The sequence below is a fragment of the Monomorium pharaonis genome, chromosome 4 (genome assembly GCF_013373865.1).
Source record: "Monomorium pharaonis isolate MP-MQ-018 chromosome 4, ASM1337386v2, whole genome shotgun sequence".
Taxonomy (NCBI): domain Eukaryota; kingdom Metazoa; phylum Arthropoda; class Insecta; order Hymenoptera; family Formicidae; genus Monomorium; species Monomorium pharaonis.
This window is the reverse complement of record NC_050470.1, coordinates 7,392,373-7,414,475: the sequence shown is the minus strand read 5'-3', so window position 1 is coordinate 7,414,475 and position 22,103 is coordinate 7,392,373. Positions and strand designations below refer to the sequence as shown.

The window sequence follows — 22,103 nt, the reverse complement described above, 5'->3', positions numbered from 1 at the left end:
CAACTACATTTAACTTGTAAGATACACTTGATATGTAAACTCATAAATTCTACATGTTATGAAGTTTTTTTTTTAATGAAATATATTTTTTTATGAATAAAAGAGTTCAGACCGAATTTGCTGGTTATATATTGATACATATCTACATACATAGGTACATGTTACAGACAGACATTGGAATGATATAGACATAGGGGATATAGTTCCGCGAGATATGCCGGAACTCTTCGTGAATGCGATCACTGGAGCGTAATGCAAAAGACTTAATTGCGTGGACTTAGAGCAACAGACAGTTGGAATACGCGGAATTGAAGTTTGGCGACTGAGAGAAATACAGTGGTATGCGAATACATGAGTAAAACGTGAAAGCTGACAGGCTTATTTCTATTGACGTGATATAACAATGTTAGCTCTATCATTATCTAGAATTTAAAAAACTAATGTGTAAAATTCTCTGATGTATTATCATCGGTTAGAACTTTTCGACTTTTGTTACTTCTGCGCGCGTGCGCGAGAATAAGATCAAAAAATATATTTTTTCTTCTAAGTATATACTAATTACCAATTAAATAAATGCTTTGTGAGCCAATTGAAATCAATTTATCTTAATCGTGTAGCTTGAACGGCGATGTATTCGTTTTGAAAATTCATTACAAATGCACGTCAAGGATATGATCAGCGGGGTGTCAAGAATGATCGAAGTTGCATCACTGCTTATCGCTTCTTTGCGTCTTATTTGCAAACACGAAAGACTCGAAACTCGATCAAGCCGAGTCAACTTTTATAATCGCGGCGTATTGCCGTGTCATATACGAGAGTAACGCGTGCAAGCGAAAGTGGCGGAAATTTCATTTATCTCTCGCCATTGCAAGCTGACCTACAACTCGAGGAAACTCGAGTGTCCCCGCGGTCGTTTAAAAATCACTCCAGTTGTTGCTATTAATACACACCAGGTTCAGTTAAACCTGCACTTTCTAGATAAAACTGTAGAGTAGAGCCAATTTTAGAAGGAGACTTAACTTTATAAGAGAGTGAAGTAACAGATTTTCTTCTAATAAATAGAAAAACTCACATTACAGAAAATTGTCATTAGCATTACGTTGCTTGTATAATGTTATTACTTATAAGAAACATTAAAAAGATTTAAATACATATAATTAAAATATCGTTTCTCATTTTTATTATACGTTATAAATAGATGAAATATAAATATATAATCGCTCTTTATTGTTCATCTCTTTGACACCACTAATTAATTTTACTAATAAATGTCAATTCATCTTTGTCGTCCAGTAATTCGATAACTTGTTAAAATCGATTCTCAAAGGAGTGAAGGAGGCAGCTGCTTAAAAGTCACTATTCATAGCCGGTCTTTCTGCCTACACAATGACTACGGAAAAATCATCTCCATCGTGGCCCGCGGGCGTTTCGAAGAGAATTGATCTCGATAAACATTAATCAACACATTGAGGTGCAATGACCAAGAGTATCGGACTGGTGACTCAAACAAGGTTACATCACAAATATTGACTCCGTGACTGGTCAGAAGAGGCTTAAGAAGGAATTCAAAACTCGATTGTCGGGTCACTTCCTAATCACGGCATCTGCCCTCGATATGATATATAAGTCGTTCCACATGCAGGTTATGAGTTCTGGATCTAGATGATCGACGAGAATTCGAATAGAAAGATTGATGATAGTAATGAAATTCATAAAAAAACAAAATCATAGCTGCCTAGATATGGAATTAGATAACAGATTAGAGAGTTAAATAACGGCGAAATAATTTAACATCTGTTATCTATGTGTGTCTGTGTGCGAAGAATTTTTTTTTTTATTAATAACTGAAATTGTTTAAGTAAATTATTTATCGAGGAAGCTGTATGATTTATGGATTTCTTCTCAAAGCTACAGTTTGTCTCTAAAGTTGACTCTTGACGTTATTTAATATATCTCCTCGTGTGCGGCTCCTTAACTGCAGAAGTGCACCTCCATTTATATGAACTTTTTTTCCCCCCCGGAATGATATCCTGCAGCTTCCGCATATATGACACTTCTTCCTGAAACGCTGTGTATAGATGTATACACGGCGGAGAAAGTGATGGAACCGCCGGACGAGATACTGATCGCTATCTTGGCATTATCATCGTCGACCGATCTTCCCAGGATCGTGCGCGCGCGGGGGAGGGCTCTCGTGGGAAAAGAGGAGTGTGATCCACGAGACGAGATTTGTTTCAGCGATACTGGATCTTGATCGCGAGAATAGAGTCCGATCGAGAGTCGCGAAGGTATTTCGTGCTTTTTTTTTGTTCGACGCTGAAGGATATCGGGCGAAAGTAAGAATGTCGTTTTATTCTCGTCTAGCTTGTCCCCCCAGCTTCTTTTCACTGTCCACGAGACATAATTTATTAACGATCGATTATAGCTTCACTTGCCAGAAAGCTAACATCTTACACGCTCTCTGATAAAGATCAGTTAACATCGGCAATACTATTCGTTTAACTCTTAAATATATACTTAGGTAGATAAGGAGATTAAGGAGAGATGTAGAAGAATTTAGCTGTAAAAAGAATTTAATAATTAATATAGCAAAATCAGAAATAAATACTTCTACCGATACGGATCTATTTAATCTAATTGACTTCTTATGCAAATGGCAGATTTATATACTATTACAAATTGGATTCGAATAAGCTCGTTGAAGAGATTATTATAACTGCCTATCTATATCTGCAAATAAGATGAAACCTGTAATATTTGTAAGACACTTAACGTAAGTTTCACATCCTGACAAATTCATCAAGGTATCTCTTCCAAACAAAAAAAAATCGCACTCTTTATGCATTCGCGAAAATGTTCCGACGCAAATAAGGCCTTAAATAATTCTACAAATAAATTTCCCCCCCGGGTGAACAACACGTTGTAACCGCGCACATTGTAATTCATCAAGATTTATGGCAGTATCGATCGTTGATCGTCTATTACACTCGCGATACATTGTCTCGTTTCCGACTTTTGCCCCATACGTAATCCAGAATGTGAAACTGGCGCGTATGGGTGAAATTTATATCTCGAAAACTCGCTCTATAAAGCGGGCGCGGCGTTGCGTTTGCCGAGGGTCGATTTAGAGGCAGTTACACGATCAAGGAAATCATCTAATGAAACGCCGGGGAATATTTCAACCTATCGCCACGCTCACTCCGTAATTGATGGACGCACTTACCGCGGATAATGTAAGACAACATTCGTAACGCCCCGATGGTAATAATAAAATTAATCTCTCACCAAGTCCTTATCCATTGAGAGAAACATCGGAAACTCTCACAGATTATTCTTATATACAAAACATTTCTGAAAGGTCCAAAATAAGCTAATCAATTTTGAAATATGTTCCATCATTGCAAATGAAGTAATTGAAAATAATTTTTATTGCGCATTCCTATATCTTAAATTAATTTATTGTAATTTTTCTTTAAATAATAAAACAACTTTTACATAAGAAGCTTTCAATTAGATAAAATAAAATAAAAAGTGAGAAGTCTTAGCAATAATCTAGCAGTAGGTCAGGATTTGTCTTATCATTATAATTATTTTGTTCAAAAATCGTGAACATTAAAATGACCTCAATTAACTCAGAATGCGTCCGTGAACTGGGACAGGAGTGATGTTAAAATTACATATTTACGCACAATCACAAATGAAGAAAGAGTACGTCCATGATTGAGGACACTGGCAGCAGGAAGGGTTAATTAGGGGGTCAATTAGGTCTCCCGCAATTTTGTTCTGCCTTAGGCAAACGCTCGCGATTTACGCGTCATGCGATACGAATATGCACATGGCAATGTCTTGTATTCGATATCTATTAAATTTCTCCACATTATTGTCGCGGAATAAGGAAAACTCTCTTTTACAGAACGTCGAACGTAAAAAAAAAAAGAACAGAAAAAATATAAACTGAAAGTTTCATTAAGAAATTACTGTATCTCAAAGTACCTAGTTTTGTCAACGGATACAGTTTATAGTTTAAGTAGAAGGTGTGACCGTCTTACATCGATATCAATTTATGTACACGAAATACCGTCGTAAAAGCCGTCTATCTTTAAAAAGACGAGCTCGTACCTTTTACACGTGTCTTTTTGTACTCCCACGCCCGTCGTCGGTTTTTAGATAAGGACGGTCAGCGTTCCGACCGGGACGACCATTTTCGTTTAACGACGTCATGCCCGGCATTGACAGTTCGCTGAGGGCCCATCGCGCGGTCAGGGACAAGCGTGGATTTCACTTATCTCGTAAATTCTGAATGTTTTCGAAATATACGCATATCACTATCGCCACGGTCGTCGGCCGACCGATATGGTACACTTATGATGAAATCGATACCAGCCACACAAAAATATCATTCGTAATACTAGTTACGTCATGCGTTATTATCGTTTGTTGCAAGATACACTTTATTTTTCAAGATGTTATTCCTTGGGCTGCCCGAAGCTAGTCCAAAGATATTAATAATTGTCAACTAATGAAGGTAATGTCGCTGAAGTGACAACCCACGCTCGTTCCACGATAATCTATCGTTCGCTAAAGCAAATCGGAGTACAACGCGCCGGCTTAAAATGTCCCAACTGTGTAATTGCACAACTAGCAACGTGTACAGGGGGGGAAAAAAAAGGGGAGGAAAAGAATTCGAAAGGTGATTGCAAATGGGAAAGAAAACAGTTACGTGGGCGGTCCGCGCCGTCGTGTCCGCGCGACTCTTTAATAATCGCCTCGATTTGTCAGTGCGCCGATTCTAATTACGAGTTCCTCCTCCTCTACGGCCATTGTGCTGCTCTCTTTTCCCTTTCGGAAGCTCGTTCCCCCGGTTGTTTCCAGTGTGTCGCGGCTAAATTAAAAAATACCGCAGAGAGAACCGCGCGCGCCAATCGCACGTCGCCGTAGGCGCGTATTGAGTTATTCGACCGAGAAGCGCGCGTCGAACGAAATTTTTGCACGCTCACACGGCTGCGCGAGCGGCGATAAATTATCACTGGCGAATTTCAGTTAACGATTCACGTTAGGTAATCGGCGATATGGCGTTGCAATAAACCCCGGCGTAAACTCAAACTGAAATATTGCGGTTCGCGAACAGACGGAAAAGAATGTGTCCCGCTGATGCGGTTGTATGTGAATATAAGTAGCGCGCGAGAATATTTTTCCTCTCTAATATGATATATTAATCTCAATTAATAAATAAGAAACAAATAAATTAGAAAGAGCCGGGTTATTTACGCGCGCGCGTAAGAGGAATAAGGACCGCGCGAAGCGTCAGGATTACCCTCACCTCTTCGAGAGAGCACATAATCGCCCTTAAAGAGATTAACCCGCTGTTTCAACATTCTAATTAAAAACGTTTCAACAACGCGAGAGACCCCTTCCCCGAAAGAACGCTCGGTACTTCTCGAGGCGCTTCACGCTTCTCGACGATCTCGGCGGAACACACCCCTGGAGCGCCAATTAGCCCTGACGAAACAGAATGTAGTGTCGTCGGATCTCACGGCGTCGCGCGCGCGCGTGAAAGGAAGAGGCGAAAAAAAAAAGAAACGTGTGAGATATGGCTACGCCGTGGGCAAGTTGAAGCGGCGGCGATTCTTCAACGCACACACGCGCCGCACACACGGCGCGGCAGGTGAATTCCGGGGGAATTGCGACGCTCTGTGGGCGCAGCTTTTAACGGGCGGGCGGGCGTCCCGGCGCGGAGCGGCGCGCGGCGTCGACGCCGCGCGCCGGCGTCCCGGCAATCAATACGCGCGCGAGACGACGACGACGACGACGACCCGACGTCCCGCAGAGCTCTCTCAGCTGTTCCATCCAGCACGGCGGCGGCGGCTGACGGCCAGCACGCCGCGCTTTTTCGTCTCACGATATTATTAGTTTATTTTCCCGAGACGTGCGATTCCGCAAACGTTTCACGGTAATTGAAAGGTTCCCCGTAGGAAAACGCACGAAGTCGTCCCCGTCGCTTCACGAGAGCTACGGCTCGTCACGCCCTTTATGCAGCGATCGCGCGCTCTTGCCTGCATCCCGGGCCCTGCTGCAGAGTCCGCCGGCCTTATTACGCGTCGAGGCGAAAACGTAATTAAGTCCAGTGGTGGTAAAATAGGATCTACGAAATTGGCCTGCAATCTGCCACGATATTTCGCAATTTTGTAGATTTAGCGTTGTTACCAGTCGCGTATTAAAAATGCAATTCTAAATTGCGCCGCGTAAGCTCAGACGGAAGTTAAATTTAAACGTATCTGTATCGGGTTCACATTGGAAAATAGCACTAGCTATGCAGGAGCAATTCGACAAGTAAAGATTCCAAAAATACTCTACATTAGTTTTACATGCATATGCATAGATATAAAAATATTTTGAAAAAATTATTTTTTTAAATTTGCGAGGATTGTGCGAGTTATTCCTACGATTGTGTGTGTTTAACGGAATTCGCGACTTCCGGTCGATACGCTCGTCGTATCAGCATAGTGCTTCGAGATAATTGACGTCGTTTAGAAGCACTTGAAGTGCACTGGAAATAACTGGGAATAACCTACATGCGCCGCGATAGAGAAGACCGTGCGAGATGCCGACGTCTCAGGATCCCCGAAGAATTTCCGACGAGGTTATTGGGGCGTGCACCCCCAAATTTTCTTTGATCTCTCCCTTCCGCGCAGAGCTTGATTATTGACGTATCGATTTGACGATAGCACGGCTCCCGTGTAAATTTGGGTGACCTGTGCACGGCCGCGGAAGGAATCATCCATCCGGAATTATCCTACCGGTACGACATGCCAGGTTTTGACCCAAAATAATAAAACGAATTCGACAGAATGTTAAGGTATTTTATAATTTAATAATAAGTAGGAGTTAAAATGAACAAATGAATATATCAACTGTTTGAATTCTAATAACATGTACATGTATATGTAACTTAGCGCGGGATATGTTAAAACACTGGAAAATAGAGGAGATAGTCCAGAAATCATAGTTTAAACGTTCGCAATTACTTTCACGTTGATATTTCGACCCCATGTTTCACTAGAATCAAAATCCCTCACGGCTCCCTCGAGGTTGCCTCACCCTTCCTAGCGGTCGCGTTCTGCAGTTTGTTGGCCAATGTTAACTGATCGGCTCGATGATCAGCCGCTTGTTCTGTTTACATCCTCGATTCACGGATGTCGCAGCCTAGAAACGATTGTGTTCATCTACGTCACGCGGCCGCGTATAATTACCGACCGGCCCCGAAGTGCGGCCGATCCCGGTATTAAATTTCTAAGCTATTTCTTCATCCCTCTCTGTGTTCCTCTCTCTCTCTCTCTCCTTCCCTCCCTCTCTCCTTCTCTTTCTGTTTAATTCGCGCTCGGCAAACAATGATTAGCTAAGCGTCAGACCGCAGGCAGACCTTGCGCGGCTCCAGCAGCCTTCTCTCCCGAGACAACATCTCAGGCTAATTGTACGTAATAACCGACACGAAGACTCGAAGAGCTCAACACCATTTATGGTATTCCCTGCGAAGGCGCGAACGGATTCCTCTCTCGTTCTCTCGGACAAATAGTAACTCTTTCTATCGGAGCGCAAATAAATCGCACGATGATCGATCGCGTCGTCGGCGAGAATTCGGCATAACAACCAAAAAAATTAATAGGGGAAAAAGACACTCGACTCGGTGTCGGACAAATTTGCTCAGTGATTCGACATCAGTTATTTTTAGCGAAACGAAATTTGATTCACAAGTTATTGACTGTTAGACTCTTGCACTTTACACAGTATTTTCATTATGGACAAATTTGAGATTATAAAGTATATATGTATTCTCGATTACATTACACTTCATTTATTTTCGAACATGGACGATTGTGCGAATATCATACGTGTGTGAATGACGTGTATACAAATATAAAATACGCGGTAACTTTGGAGTCAAACCTGAATCATACCTTCTTGGGATACACGTAATTCTCAATAATGAGAATTCTTAATAAGTAGAATCCGAAGAAAATTACGTGATAATCATAAGCACAATAACCCTGCTAATTATATCAAGAAAGAATTTATCAATAAAAATATTATAATACAGAATAAAAATACATAAACTTTTAAACAGTAAAATAATAACTAAAGATAGTATTGCGCAGCAATAATAAAATAATAAATTTTATTTTATTTGCATTATTAAAAAGTGCACAAAATATATGTAGGTTAATAAAATTAATATAACAATTACGCAAAGCTAAAATAAAATAAAACATTTGACATATTAATAAAAAATCGTATACTTTTTATTTATAAAAATTGATTTCTTTCATATATATATAAATCAATAATAAAAATAAAAATATCTCGATAGAAATGCTCTAAATTGAAAGCGAAAGCTTTTCCAAAGTGAAAATATGGAGCAGAAAATGGGAACAAAAATTGGCGATAATCCAATGTGGTTTCCAGGTAAAAAGAAACGACATACATGTCGTTCGAAATTTCACAAAAGTGCGCTTATCGCCAAACATGAATCACGATGTCACATATTACACTGAAACGAACGAAAAGGTCGACGAATCAATATTATTTTTTGATAATGAAACAAGATCCAATAATGTGTACACTAAATAATCTGAATTATGAAAAGCAAGGTTGAGTTCAAAAGGAAGAAAATAACATGAAGACACGAATATCGTGACGGTAAATAAAGGATCCCGTCCTCTGAGGTAACTTCGTCGACTTTGCTCTTGAACTTGATACGAAATGGGCTAACGGCGATCAATACGAGCTTTCGGCGCTTGCGAGGCGAAGCTCGGTCTGGCACGGGTGGCGGTAACTTCTCAGAAAACTCGCAATAGAATTTACCCCATGCGTCTCGCGAAATATTTACCTTTATGGGTTTTTTTTCCTAAACTACTATCTATTTACGATGCTGTACGTAGAAGAATGTTTTAGTTCTTTTAATTTTTTTTTTCATTGAGTTAAATCTAATTGCAAAAAGTAATTATGCTAAATCTTTGTAGGGAATAATGAACGTAATTAAATATATTATATTTACAATAAAAAATTTATATATAAATTTTATATATTATACATATATGGCGTATCCAATTTTAGATCAATAAACAGTTTCAAGTGAAGAGATAAAAATAAAAAATGAAGAATAGAGAGATGAGTATGCGAAGGTCAAGAATTCCAATATATATTTTGCAGGCAACTGTACAATACGGGAATTCTCATCGCAGTGATTAAAGACGCGTGTTGAAAAATCCAGACTCATTAAAGTGACGCGAACGGAAAAGTCACGGTGTGCAAACTGGTGGCGCGGCTGTTCCGCGGGATAAAAAGATACGATTGCGTATATAAATTTAAGAGAAAAAAAAAGTCCGTCTTCTCGCGCGCTGCGAATCCGCTTCCGTGATAAGCGAACGTGCCGGCGGCAACGGCAACGCGCGCGCGGTTTCGCGTTGCGCCATTTACGGGCAACCGCCCGTCGCGGGAACGCGAAACACACGCGCGCCGTGGTATAGAATTGCACAGTTTACCTCGGCTATCGATTAGATTCAGCCTTGTTAAACGCGCTATCTTATCGTAGGCCCCAGGAGGCCGTGGAACGCCGAGCCATCGCCGCCGAGTCATTGTGAATCATGGAAATCACCCCGCAAGTTCCGCAACCCGAGGTTCCGCAAATGCGACGTTAGGATTTGCCACTCTTATTTCTGGAGGACAGCCATAAATTGTAACGCGATTTTAAACGGTGCGAAACTCAAATGGACGCTGGTAATAAAAACAAAAGCAAAACTACAATCATAAATAAAAGTATTATATAAACGTTTCATGGATTTTATTTTTATCATAAAAATATGAATAAAATAAAAAATTATACATAAGTTTTGAGTGAGAAATAAAAACTTTATTGATTTTTGTGTGAATAATATCAGGAAAAATTGTTGTCATGTATATTTTATTGAAATTATTCTTAGCGACAGAGTTATTCGACGCATAGTAATTTATCGTTAAGCTTGATGCAAGAGCTCTCGCGCAAATATCTCGTCCTGCAAGTCCCTCCGTAGAGTTATCATGACAATTTCGCGATTATCGCTTCTCGAACGCGATTAGACGAGTTGCGACCGCGAGGTTGTTTATATCAAATACGGCTAACAAAGTCGTAACGCTCGCTCGATAAGATAATACGCGTGACAAGAGCGAGCCTAATCGATGGCCGGCGTAAAACACGCTCTTACTCCACCGGCTCTCCACTCGTTTTCTTCTCTCCTTCTTCCCTTGAATCATCCGCCGCCGCGTCGCCGCGAGGAAAGGCTTTAAATGCAAAAGCGAAGACGCTTCGGAGAATGCACCTTCGCGTCTCGTCGTGTCTCGCGGCGCGAAGAGAGATTAGATTAATTATCAATAAAGCGGCGGGTCGCCGCTTTGAACGCTCCGACACTTGACACGAGACGACGTAATCGTCCGTTTCGATTCAATCGCGATTCACCACCGTCCCGAGCTCCACGGCCCGAGCTTGCTCTAACGAGCAAGATCCGTTGCGCGATGTAAAAGTGTTAATTCTTAGCGATTAAAAAGGCGACGCGACGACGGGGAGAAATTGTAATTGAAATCAATTTCGTGTCAAACTATTTCAAGTTGAATGGTTTTTTTAAGTCCATCGATCCTTTTCTCCTTGTCCTCCGTGCTACTTCGATAATAAAAGAAAAAATCAAAAAGGCAGGAAAAGATTTCGTTGCGTGACTCGAAATTCGTTTTACTCGCGACAATGGAGAGAGAACCCACCACGTCCGTGCCTCCGGCATATATTTTGTTACTTTCGCAGCTAGAAACGCGGTAAATATTTCTGCTAATTACGGGGCCGACAAAGCGGCCTTTAGCTCGCCTCTACTTTATTGGAATCGAGGGGGCAACGCTTTCACAGTGCATTACTACTTGCAGCCGGCGCGCGCGCGCGCGGCCTCCCCGCGGCGCAAAGTGAAATTTATCCGACGGTATCGGCGACCGATCGCGAAAATCGACGCACAATACGCCCGAACGGCGGCCGTAATGACGCTCCCACGAGATTTACGGCGGTAACACGCGCCTCGGTCCTACCACGTTGCGACATGGGCAGCACCGCTGGCGTATCGCAGCGCTTATCCACTAGGGGTGTTAATGATATTACGATACTAAGGTATCGATGTCGCCCCGATATCCTCCTTGCCGCTCGGCACGTTGAACGCTACGTGTAATTACTTTCGTCAATATCGTCGGTATCAACGGAGATTGTGCGACGTGATTATTCGTATATCGTATAATGTTCTAAGAACACCGTACTGCCGTGCGCTTTCTCGAAGCGTATCATTTGTTTGTAGACAAAGTGATAATAATTCTCTTATCAAGAGAATTATCATCACTTTGTATTGTTACGTTTCATGAAACATATATATGTATGTGTATATGTTTCATTGAAAATTAATTTCCTCCTTACATTCCGCCACTTTTAATGCTAAAAAAAAAACCCCCCCTGGTATCTTCTCTGAAGATACTTTCTAAATTAATAAAGTGATATCGTTATGTAAAGCTATAATGTCCCTTGTACTAATGAATGTGAAATTTGTGATTTAATGCAAATTCCACTGTAATAACGTGAGAGAAACATTGGCATTCTCGAACGTTCGATTCCAATGCGCCGCATTCTCCGCGTTATTTTCTCTCTACGTATGATTTTGTACTTCGCACAATCTTCAAGTACGACAGAGATATCTCTTTGTGTTTTCGTAAAAAGAATAGATTTATAACAGCAAGAGCAGATTTATCGTAACATTCTCTACGATTACGTCGAAATTTTCTTTCGATAGATAAAGCGCTCGTAAACCTTTCCCTCCATCCAGGTACATACGCCACGAGCGTTTGGTGCCACGACGTCGCGGGAAAGCGTCCTGGAATTCCTGTATGCGGCTAAGCCGCGACGTTATCGCCCGCCGCGGCGCTGTAAGCCCTGGGGAAGGAATTATTCCGCTCCGTGAAATGCCGCGATTTAGCCTCGCAAACACGTATGCCGGTCGCGTGTATCGCCGTCGGTAATCGCCGCTTGTAAGACATACTCGCGAATCGGCTAATCCGACGTTTTTAGCTGATACAAGCCGGTTTTTCGACCGAACATTGTTATTATTATTATTATTATCATTATTATATATTGCACTGCTCTTTAATGGTAAAAGTAATACGAGGCGATAATAATCACATCGAAAATCACATAATAATTGAACATATAATTTATTAGATAGCTCGATAATAATTTACCAGTCGAATTACAAGTTAAAATTGTTATAAATATAAATGCATGACAAGTTCAAATGTTACATTCAATTTTTTAATGTTTCTCTCTTCTCTGATACGGCGTGTAGTAAACGATCGAAGCTATTGTCTAAGGTGAGGCCATAGTTCTTCCTAAATTTCGTCATTTCGGAGGGAAGAGGGAGGATAGGTCCTCTTTAGCTACGTCACTGCTTGGCCGTATCGTGATGTCTAGGACGGAAGTGTATAGAAGATACGGAGTGTCGACAGGTCCGCGAAGTATAGAGAATATTATGTTTCCATCGCCGGGGAGAGTGGTGTCGGCCGATGTGTCGCGTTCTCCGCCAGCGGCAGTTGCAATTAACGCCGAAGAAGAAATGGCGTTATCGCGACGCCGCCGGGCCGTCAGCGTGATTCGCGTGCACGACGGGACATTTAACGCGTCGTGCGCGCGTCATTATTGCTCGTTAATTTATAACAAGCGATCGACAATAAAATCTCGAATAGGTCGCGCGAATAGGTGAGAACGACTTAGCCCTATCTTTGCCAAGACACGTACGCGAAAAAAGGAAAAATTAAAGAAGTAAGGGATAAGGTAACAATTCTAATTATTGAAGATAAAATAATTTTCATTAATTCGTGTAAATTTAATGTAAACATTTTAAAAGGTTGTTAATATCAGTGTATAATAAGAAGTAAATTTTGTAATTTTAAAGAAAAATTATCTAAACCAATTGTGAATTTTGAAAAAATATTTAAAAATATTTATAAATTCCAATTGTGGTCAATATAATTGAAATATATGTCAATGTAAATTAATACACGTTAATGTACATTTTTCAAGTATGTCATATGTCTAATGTGTTTAAATACAATCTACAAAAATTACTAGAATTTCAAGAAATTATTAAATAAGTATAAGAAAGTTTCACATTGCAATAATTGTAAAAAGATTTCTGCTCTTTTATTAACACATGTATATCTGTCTTAAAATATTTAGTTTTACAAATTTGATCCATAATTATCTAAAATAATTTGACCTAAAATAATTTGAAAAGTTGACTCATTTTCTTAGCCAACAACCGCGATTTTTTTTACCATTTTTGACGCGACACATCGCGTTGTTGCAAAAATTAACAATCAAAAAGAATTGTTATCAACATTATAATCTTGTAGCAAGATTGTAATCTTAAAGCAATGTAAAATTTATTAAATATATATGACAATCACGTTTGTATTGCACAATTGCGCTAAATTGCAAAGACCGTATTCTTCTTTTTATTATCCTTCACAATACCTCAAAGTATAATACTGGATCTTTTGCGGTACCTGATACCCCGAAAGAGCAAACTATCGACACTCCATTAAACTTAAGCACCGTGACGTCCCTTCTCTTATTTCCGATCGCGCGCGATATTCACGGCTCGGCGTCGGTGGGTTAGGACCGCCATAAATACATCCGGATGGACCGCAGGGTCGCGAGTTATATTCATAGCCACGGCACGTTACGGTCGTCGTTGGCGATGATACGCGACGAGAGAGACGCGCGGATTCGAATACGCTCAAAGCCGGTCGGGATTTCATCGGAACCCGGTCACCGGAATCGGCGCCGTGAATCGTCGAGGGACTTTCAGGCTACCGAGGAGGGATTCCGAGAAGCGTCGCAAGTACGGCGATCGTTATTTCGAAGCGGTGCATCCTTTGAGAATAAAAGAGCTCAAATCTTTACAGAACGTTCTCGAGACTGATCCGTTCAAAATTTATGCGGGAAAACGAACTAAAATTTAAAAAAAAGAATTCAGTTTCTTACGAACGCTGACTTCTCTCATCGCGCGCGTATACTTCCATTCGGGGCGTGAAGGGTTCCGTCAACGTAGAACCGTAGAAACACGTCATCCCTCGCGCTGAGACTCGCACGTGGTATGTATATGTATGTATTCCAAGTACCAAGATCATATTTTCACTCACCAGCTCGTGGAGAGTCTTGAGATCGTTCGTGACGATCTGCGGCTGCGGCCCGTATATGAGGCAGGGCTGCTCCTCCTCGTACTCGTCATCGGTCTCCTCGTTGCCGGCGCCGTTTGCCGCTTTGTTCTCGGCGGCGATCTCGCGGTCGATCTGCCTCTCCATCTGCACGAGCAACGGCGCGAGCATGCCGAACTTGGCGCCGCGACGCGCCACCTCCAGCAGGCATAGTATTACGTGCCGCTCGTTCTTACGCATTATCAGATCCTCGGTCTCGAAGAGCAGGCACTCGATGATGCCGAGGCTGTTGCGGCACCAGTCGATGAAGTTCGAGACGTTGTCGCGGGCGAAGAAGGTGCCGGCCTTGGCGTTCGGCAGGTAGGGAACGTCGCCCACCTGGCTCATCGGCAGCGCCAGGGACGTTATCGAGCGTGTCATCGGCATCTTGCGGGCCTGACGGCGGGCCACGTAGTCCGTCGCGTATTTCCGCACGTTGTTCGCATGCTGGAAGCAGAAAAACAGGTCACTTTGTCATCTCCCGAGAGCGCGGGGGCGATAGAGACGTGACGGGTGGTGGAAAGACGAACCGCGTTTTGCTCGTTTTAAAGCGGCCTAAGCAAAACGTGATACTCTTCAATTTTCCAAGTATTCCTCGAGGTGAATTGTTCCCCTCTCCAATAGGATTATTGTCTCAAATCAAGCGGGTATTTCTATCTATACTTTCACAATGTCGTAATTTAGGGCGCCCTAGATCGCGAAATGCTCGCGAGGTAAACACGTGACACATATGTGCGCGTCAATGTTTCGCGACGCCTATAACGAATGTCGATATTTTATTTCTGTCGCCTGGAGTGTACGCGCGTAGAACGTACGCGATATTTCATTTCACGCTATTCAACACTTTCCCATACGTACGCGTCGTCCTCTCTTACATCGCGCGCGCGCGCACACGTACGCATTATTCAAATGCGAGACTTGACGCGGCATCAAAATCCTGGATTTAGCGCGACCATTGAAACGGCAGATGGCATCTGATGACCGTCATCCCCCGAGAAAAAAGCACTTAATGCAATATCACGTTATTGATTTAGATGAGCGAGAGAGAGAGAACCGCTAAAGACAGATACGGGATGCGCGCGCCCTTGTATGTCAAATATCAACGCCCTTACATGTCAAGTATCAACGGGGAAATGACGATGATGGACAGAAAAGAATTTCGATCGTGGCTCGCAAAATGAATTAAACAAAAGGGGCATGAAATAAAAATAATCGATTTTTCAAACAATCCTACAGGTATTTGATTAGTAATTTTTTTTTTTAATATTACAACTTTTACATAACGACAAGTTTGCTATTATTTTTCCAGCTAGATTTGAACAACATGAAAGAAAAGGCAATTAGTAGCTGTAACCGAGCTTCTAGTTTCGTGTTTCGCCGGAACACTTTTTGTTTTCCTTGCCTCCAATTTGATTACGATCATCGTATATGTCACTATAGCAATAGCATTATTTCGTCCCTTTAATCTCTTTTCCGTTTGCTCAACGCTCGGTTTCCGCCGAACATCTGCTCAAACGACTATATGTCAGCAAACTGGGTGCTCGTTTTAATGACAGTTCGTTGAACCTCTACGCTGCTCAAACAGAGTTGACGCGAGATGAGTTGACTCGTCGAGAGGTATTCGGGTTACGTTGGAAAAAGACGCGATCACGACCTGGAACAGTCGACTGCTAGAAAGTCCCCGACTTGTTTAAACAAAATCGTATTTCGCCCGTCCAAACAACGCGCCTTGCGTGCAGCGTGCGCCCGTTCACGTGCGCTGCATCAGGTTTCGATGTCACGTTCGGTTAATCCCCAGTTACCAATGATTCTTACATTTTACACACAATCATAGTTTTATAAAGTTTTATGAAGTTATTAAATAATATATAAAAATTTGCTAATTTAATTATTAATTAATTAATGCATTGTAATTAACATACATATTTACGAGATATAATTACCTTACAAATTTTAAATTTTACTTTCTACACTACTTGTATTTATAACTTCTTCGTCCCTCCCCCGCCCCCTAAAATACAAATCGATAAATAATTCTCTGTGGGGATAAAAAACTTCAAACATCAAACTTCATTTTTTTTTCTTCCTTTTTAACTGCGTTATAAAGTTCTCGCGTTGATGCGTTGAGTCGATGGCTAATCCAATGTTCATCCTTAACACGGGATCGAAATCAAGTCTTCTCCGAATGACTCTCCGGTTGAGACAGGATCATGACGCGCAATTTACAGACACGTTTTAGGGGTCTTCGAGAAAACGTATTTCTCGTCTGCACGTGAACGCCATTAGATCGCGAAGCTGTTTACGCGCCCGCTCCTCGACGCACACTCGTAAAAATCACATCTAACGGCATCCGGTTGTGTTTCATCGGCCTGTCTCGATATCTCTCCCGAGGGATAATATAGAGATTAGGCGAGTCCGCCAACGGCAGTTACAACTGAACGCGAGCGACGGCGATAATGACGACTCAACGGTCAGACCGTTTTGTCGAGGACTCTTAAAACTGCTGTAGCGAGAACGTTCGTCAGAGTTAGAGAGATGTATGAACTCGAGAATGAAAGCGGTACGAATGCATTTTTTTATCACTTCAATTAAAACGTGTGTGTATCTAGAAAGTGAAAGAGTTAAAATATACTGAAAACTTTGACGATAAAAGAAACCACTTTCTAAAATAAGAAGCACCATTTTTGTCATTTGTCTATCTGCAGTCTTTAATCACACAACGCTGAGAAATTGACGAAAAATATGGGCAGACAATTGATGAAAAAAATTTAATCTCAAGTAAAAATAAAGCGATAACATTCAATTACTAAATACTATTTAAAAAAATGATTTTTATTAATTGTCCTAAATTAAGGCTCTTTGATTGATACTAGATACAAAATACTTTTCTTTTAATTGGAACATTAATCCAGTCTCGAGTTTTTCGATGATGCGTTGAGCGTCACTGGTGAGAGGAAGAGTCGCACTTATAAAAGACGAGAAGTGGCGCATATGGTAATACGGTTGGCAGATGAGGCGACGGCAGGATGTCGCATTACATGGCCCCTGACCCTCCTCGGTATCGTCGTCGCCCACCACGGACCAATATGCCTAATGAAAATGGCTGCTGCACATTCTACGTTTGTAAATTGGAACGGTTTGCGAGGCGTTTCATTGCGCTCGAGGGGGAGGGGGAGGGGAACGCGTACGAGTTAAGCGTGCAACGCTGCACGGCGTGGAAGGAAACCAATGAGACGTAACCAACGAGAGCGCAAGTAAACCATTACTCATAACCCCGTAACTTAATTTAGTCTCCGGGGGCCAGGCTTACGCGATAAACCGTTGCGAAAATTTATGGCTGTTCATGGCGCTGCGAAATGAAGCTGCGAGAGCGTTATCGGAAGCGCGAGCACGCGCAGCGTGATCTAATCCGATTAAAATTGTTGAACGTTGTTGCGCTAAATAGACGCCGTGATAACGAAGCTACTTGACCATTACGTAAACAATTACCATGAAATTGCGTACCGTAAAATTGTTAACGACTGCAATTATTACGATTTATTGCAACCACCTAAGATTATAAACGCTTACTTCTCATGTCTAAAAAATAAACGAAAATTTGATAACATTCGTCATTTAAATGCAGATCGGTACTCGTTACGCGTAATTATATAGAAACCAACGGTATTAAGCGAAAACATGCGTCGTCGAGAGGACAAAGTGCACGCCCCGCGCGCGCAATTGACACACGCGTACAGTTTAGATCCCTGGGCAAAGCTAATTACTTTTCAGCGGGCCGTTCTTAACTGTGACGAAATTCCTTGCCCGGCAAAAGCGCCAAGAGATTCCCCGCTAGGATTGTTCGCGATCCTGCCGTTCCTGCGCGCCGGAGGTTAATAAACCTCGACCGTTTGTATTCCCAACAGTAAGACCTCGGCCCGGCACAAAAGCGCCGTGAATCATCGCGTGTTCTACACGCGCGCCATAAGACGCCTTCCAAAGCGTCGCACGCGCGCGAATAAGTATGTAAAGTCGTACGAACGTGCCTTTAGCGATTCTTTATGCGGTCGCAGCCAATGACACGCCGCGAGGTATTGTACTTTCCAGGAAGTGATTCGCGTGCCGTCGTTCAAGATCAGAAATGACAGATCGATATTAAAGAGTTTCGCAATGAGCATTCACGATTTTAGAAAAACGGTCCTCGGTAAAAGAAAAGAGAAGGAAGACAAATGTATCTCGCAAATAAAAATAATCTTGATTGATTCATACTTGCTGAAATATTGATGAATACAATGAACAAAGAACATTATATATTGCCGACTAGACTAGCCAAATTTATTAATTGTTGTTACATAACGTTTGTTACATAACACAACGTTTCGATCTTAGTTTTAGGTCCTTTTCCAGTGTACAAAAATTAATGCAGATTTTCCATCCGTAGTATTAAACTAATGCGGTTCAAGTTATTTAGCGAACGTCAACATTAAAACGAAGAAAAATTATCTAGTCTAGTCGACAACGTGTGATGTTCTTTGTTAAAAATTTCATTGACGATAAGAGTACAATGAAGTTCTAACAATTGCCTATCACATAAATTCCATTGGCGTTATGAGACAAGGCAAATATCCCCTTTCCTGATCACCCTGAATTACTTAATAGACACTTTATTGTCGATTAACTGATGACCGATAGCGAGGGAGAAATGTCTACCGCTATCGTCCCGACGAATTATCCCCTTATCGCCCACGCGATAATTTATCTAACAGTTATTTAGCAGAAAGTTATTTCGAAATGTAGTCGAAACGCATCCGGACTTTTAAATTGTATTAGAATTATTACATGTATTAAACACTAATCGAAACAACTAATGTTGTTTTAAGAATAGTTATTGCAATAATCTTTTATAACATTTGATATGTAATTTCGAAAAATTATTTTTTTATATAAATACATATAATACATATGATACTATATTTACGTACTTAGAAGTTTATTATTTACATAAATTCACTTTGCTCCGTTAATGCCTTCCGCCCCTTGAAAAGGGAAAACGTTCTGCCGCCTATGAAGCCGATCTATACTGAAAAGGTACAATGAACCTTTGAGACCACGAGCAGTTACGTTCGCGTCGACATTGGCATTAAAATGCGTCGGGACTATAAAAGCAATCTCCGAAGGTCCTAGACCGCCCGTCGCGTCTTGCGACTGTCGGCGTCGTCGTGGCGTTGTGGCGCCCGCTCGATTTTTCGCTCGGTTATTTCAGTCCGGTGTTTTTACGACGCATCTCCCTTGCACCGCATTTCGGGAACGCGGGCTGTGCGGGCGCAAAAGGGGGCACGGTATATATTTAGGCATGAAGTTGAAAAAGACCACCCCCGTGCACTCATCTCCGGTTCCGAGGGATTATGAAAAAAGGAAACATCCGGTCCGCTGAGACAAAAGGAGTCGTCGACGCGTCCCCGGCTGTTTTCGTTGCTCGCACACGGACGCACATCGATGTGCATCGGTGAACTCTATTCCTTCAATGTGTTCCCAGTGAAATTAAAAGATTTTTTAGAGATATTTTTGGGGAAACGCAAACCCTCTGTTATTAAACTCTTGAATCTCCGCAAAGATTTATCGTATTGATTCATTACTCGGTGTAATTTAGACGTTTATATTAACTTTCTACATTATTTATTTCATATCTTAACCCTACATTGCTATCGTATGAGCCAAGCGCTCAGTTCACATTTAATTTTTTTAATTACACAAACCTATATGAGATAAAAATTAAATCTGAAACTTTCTGACTTTTCATTGACAATTTCTAGGGTATATTTGTATAATTGTTTTCTTAATTTTGTTTTGTATAAAAACCTTGAAAATATTTATTTGTCGAACGAGAGTAATAGAAGGTTAAATTGTACACGTTATTTTTTGTGTCATACATTTTTTAATTATCGTATAAATCTAATATCAATACGAGAAGAATAATTTCGAGATCAAAGTATAATACCTATATTTATAGTAACCTTATGTAAGCTTGTGCGACTGGTGGTCCTTTATGCTACCGGCGTTTCCGAGCATAAACAAGCTAGATAAAGGACTAGGAACTCTCAATAGAAATGCTAATAGACGGCGGCAGGAAACGCTCTTGACCTCGCGTGTGTAATGGCGTTTCCTTGGTGTGAAATGCGCAGAAACGAACGCGCGCCAGTCAGCGACGCACTTCGTTTTACGACTGATCTACCGAAAAGGATAATCAGTTTACAAGGACACGCAAGTGCGCACCGCGCGTGACATGTAGGGGATAATACGCGATTCACCTTCGTATGTACACCACGGACGTGTGAAAACAGATTCTAACTTACTCCAGACAGATTGAAGTTTGCCGTCCTACTTCTCGCGCAATTAACAATTCTATTCTAAGCCTCAGAAGTCGCGCGCACTTTCTCTTAAAAAAAAAAGAAAGAAAGAAAAAAATAAACATTAGACCGCGCGCAAGAAGAATGAGAATTGTCTCGTCAGTCTACAATTATAAAACTACCGAGAAAATTATTGTTTCGCGGGAATTTATTTCGCAGAAATAAAAAGAGAGACGTTACATCGATTCCAAAACCGTCCGATCCGATTCCACGCTTTTCTACATCGCGACATCGCAGAATGACAGCAATCGTCATTCCATTTACGCCATAATTCTATGGCGGAATCGAGTTTCATCAGCTTTCCACTCGATTTCAATTAACTGCAAGAAATTTCAAGGTTGCCGACCTCGATCCCGCTTCCTTCTAATACCTTCATCCATCAACGTTACGATTACGCTGCACATTTAGATTTTCACCCCGATCAAACCCATTTCAAATCTAAATTTCTCATAATTTAATTGTGGTTAAAACAATCTAAAACATAAACTTTCTTTGCAAGTTTCTCTGTCAATTAGTGCTAGACAATTTCTTTGACCTCAGATGAGCTACAAATATATTCTAATATGAAGTTACTCCTGCCCACAATTAAAATGTTAAAATTGTTAAAATCTTTCGGAACTTCCTGAAGGTTTAAAGAAGTTGAAATTACTTTAACGAGGTAAGTTCATAACACCCAGGAAGGATCGGTGTTATAAAGAATCACATTGATCGATTGCTCGTGTGCGACATAAGATTGCCGGTCGGATTTGCATTCATCATAGCGCGATCGATAACGCCAACTCATTGGAGGGAAATCGTCGATCCCGTTCGCATTTAATCATAGCGCTTCAGATCACTGATAGATATGCCGATAAACTCGGCTAACGAGCGACTCGTCGCCGAGAGGTAACCCGTTCTGCCACGCGCGTCAGAAAAGTCGACGGACAATCGTCTCGTCGGGAAAGCCGGGCTCGTAACTCTTCCGTTAATTGGCTCATTAATGCGGCCAGCTTCCTCGGATCCCCGGGATCGACCCCGATCGCGCGCGATCTCGACTTTAACGCGTTTGACCATCGATCCGGTTAGCCTATTAATTTATCCAAGTAAGTGGTCCATTAAACCTGACACTGTCACTTCCAAATTGAACTGAAAATATCACACTCGCGACGCGACTTTTTTTTAATACGAGAAATAGTGTGATTACAGAATATAATTACGAATAAAAATAATTATTGAACCAATGACGATTCATTACTGCTTGTAAAATCATACAGCACATTATCTCAAATTGCACCATATTGTCTCCAATATTTATTTTTCACAGTAAAAGCAACAAACATATCAATTTATTTAGCGTCAAAAATATAAGTGACGTGCATAATATATTTTTAAAAGAAATTTTAGTACCCTTTAAATTATAGGCAGTCTTAAGCT

The 22,103-nt window shown here is 41.3% G+C and overlaps 1 protein-coding gene and 1 long non-coding RNA gene across 2 annotated transcripts in view; one reads left to right on the top strand and one right to left on the bottom strand.

Annotated features, from left to right (window-relative positions):
* Positions 1-22,103, bottom strand: part of LOC105838292 (GAS2-like protein pickled eggs) — a 63,894-nt gene that overhangs the window by 23,649 nt on the left and 18,142 nt on the right. Inside the window, exon 3 of the mRNA XM_012683750.3 lies at positions 14,251-14,751. Coding sequence (XP_012539204.2) covers positions 14,251-14,751 — 501 coding nt within the window. The remainder of the gene's footprint in view (positions 1-14,250; positions 14,752-22,103) is intronic.
* Positions 1-22,103, top strand: part of LOC118645321 — an 87,514-nt gene that overhangs the window by 50,709 nt on the left and 14,702 nt on the right. The window lies entirely within an intron of this gene.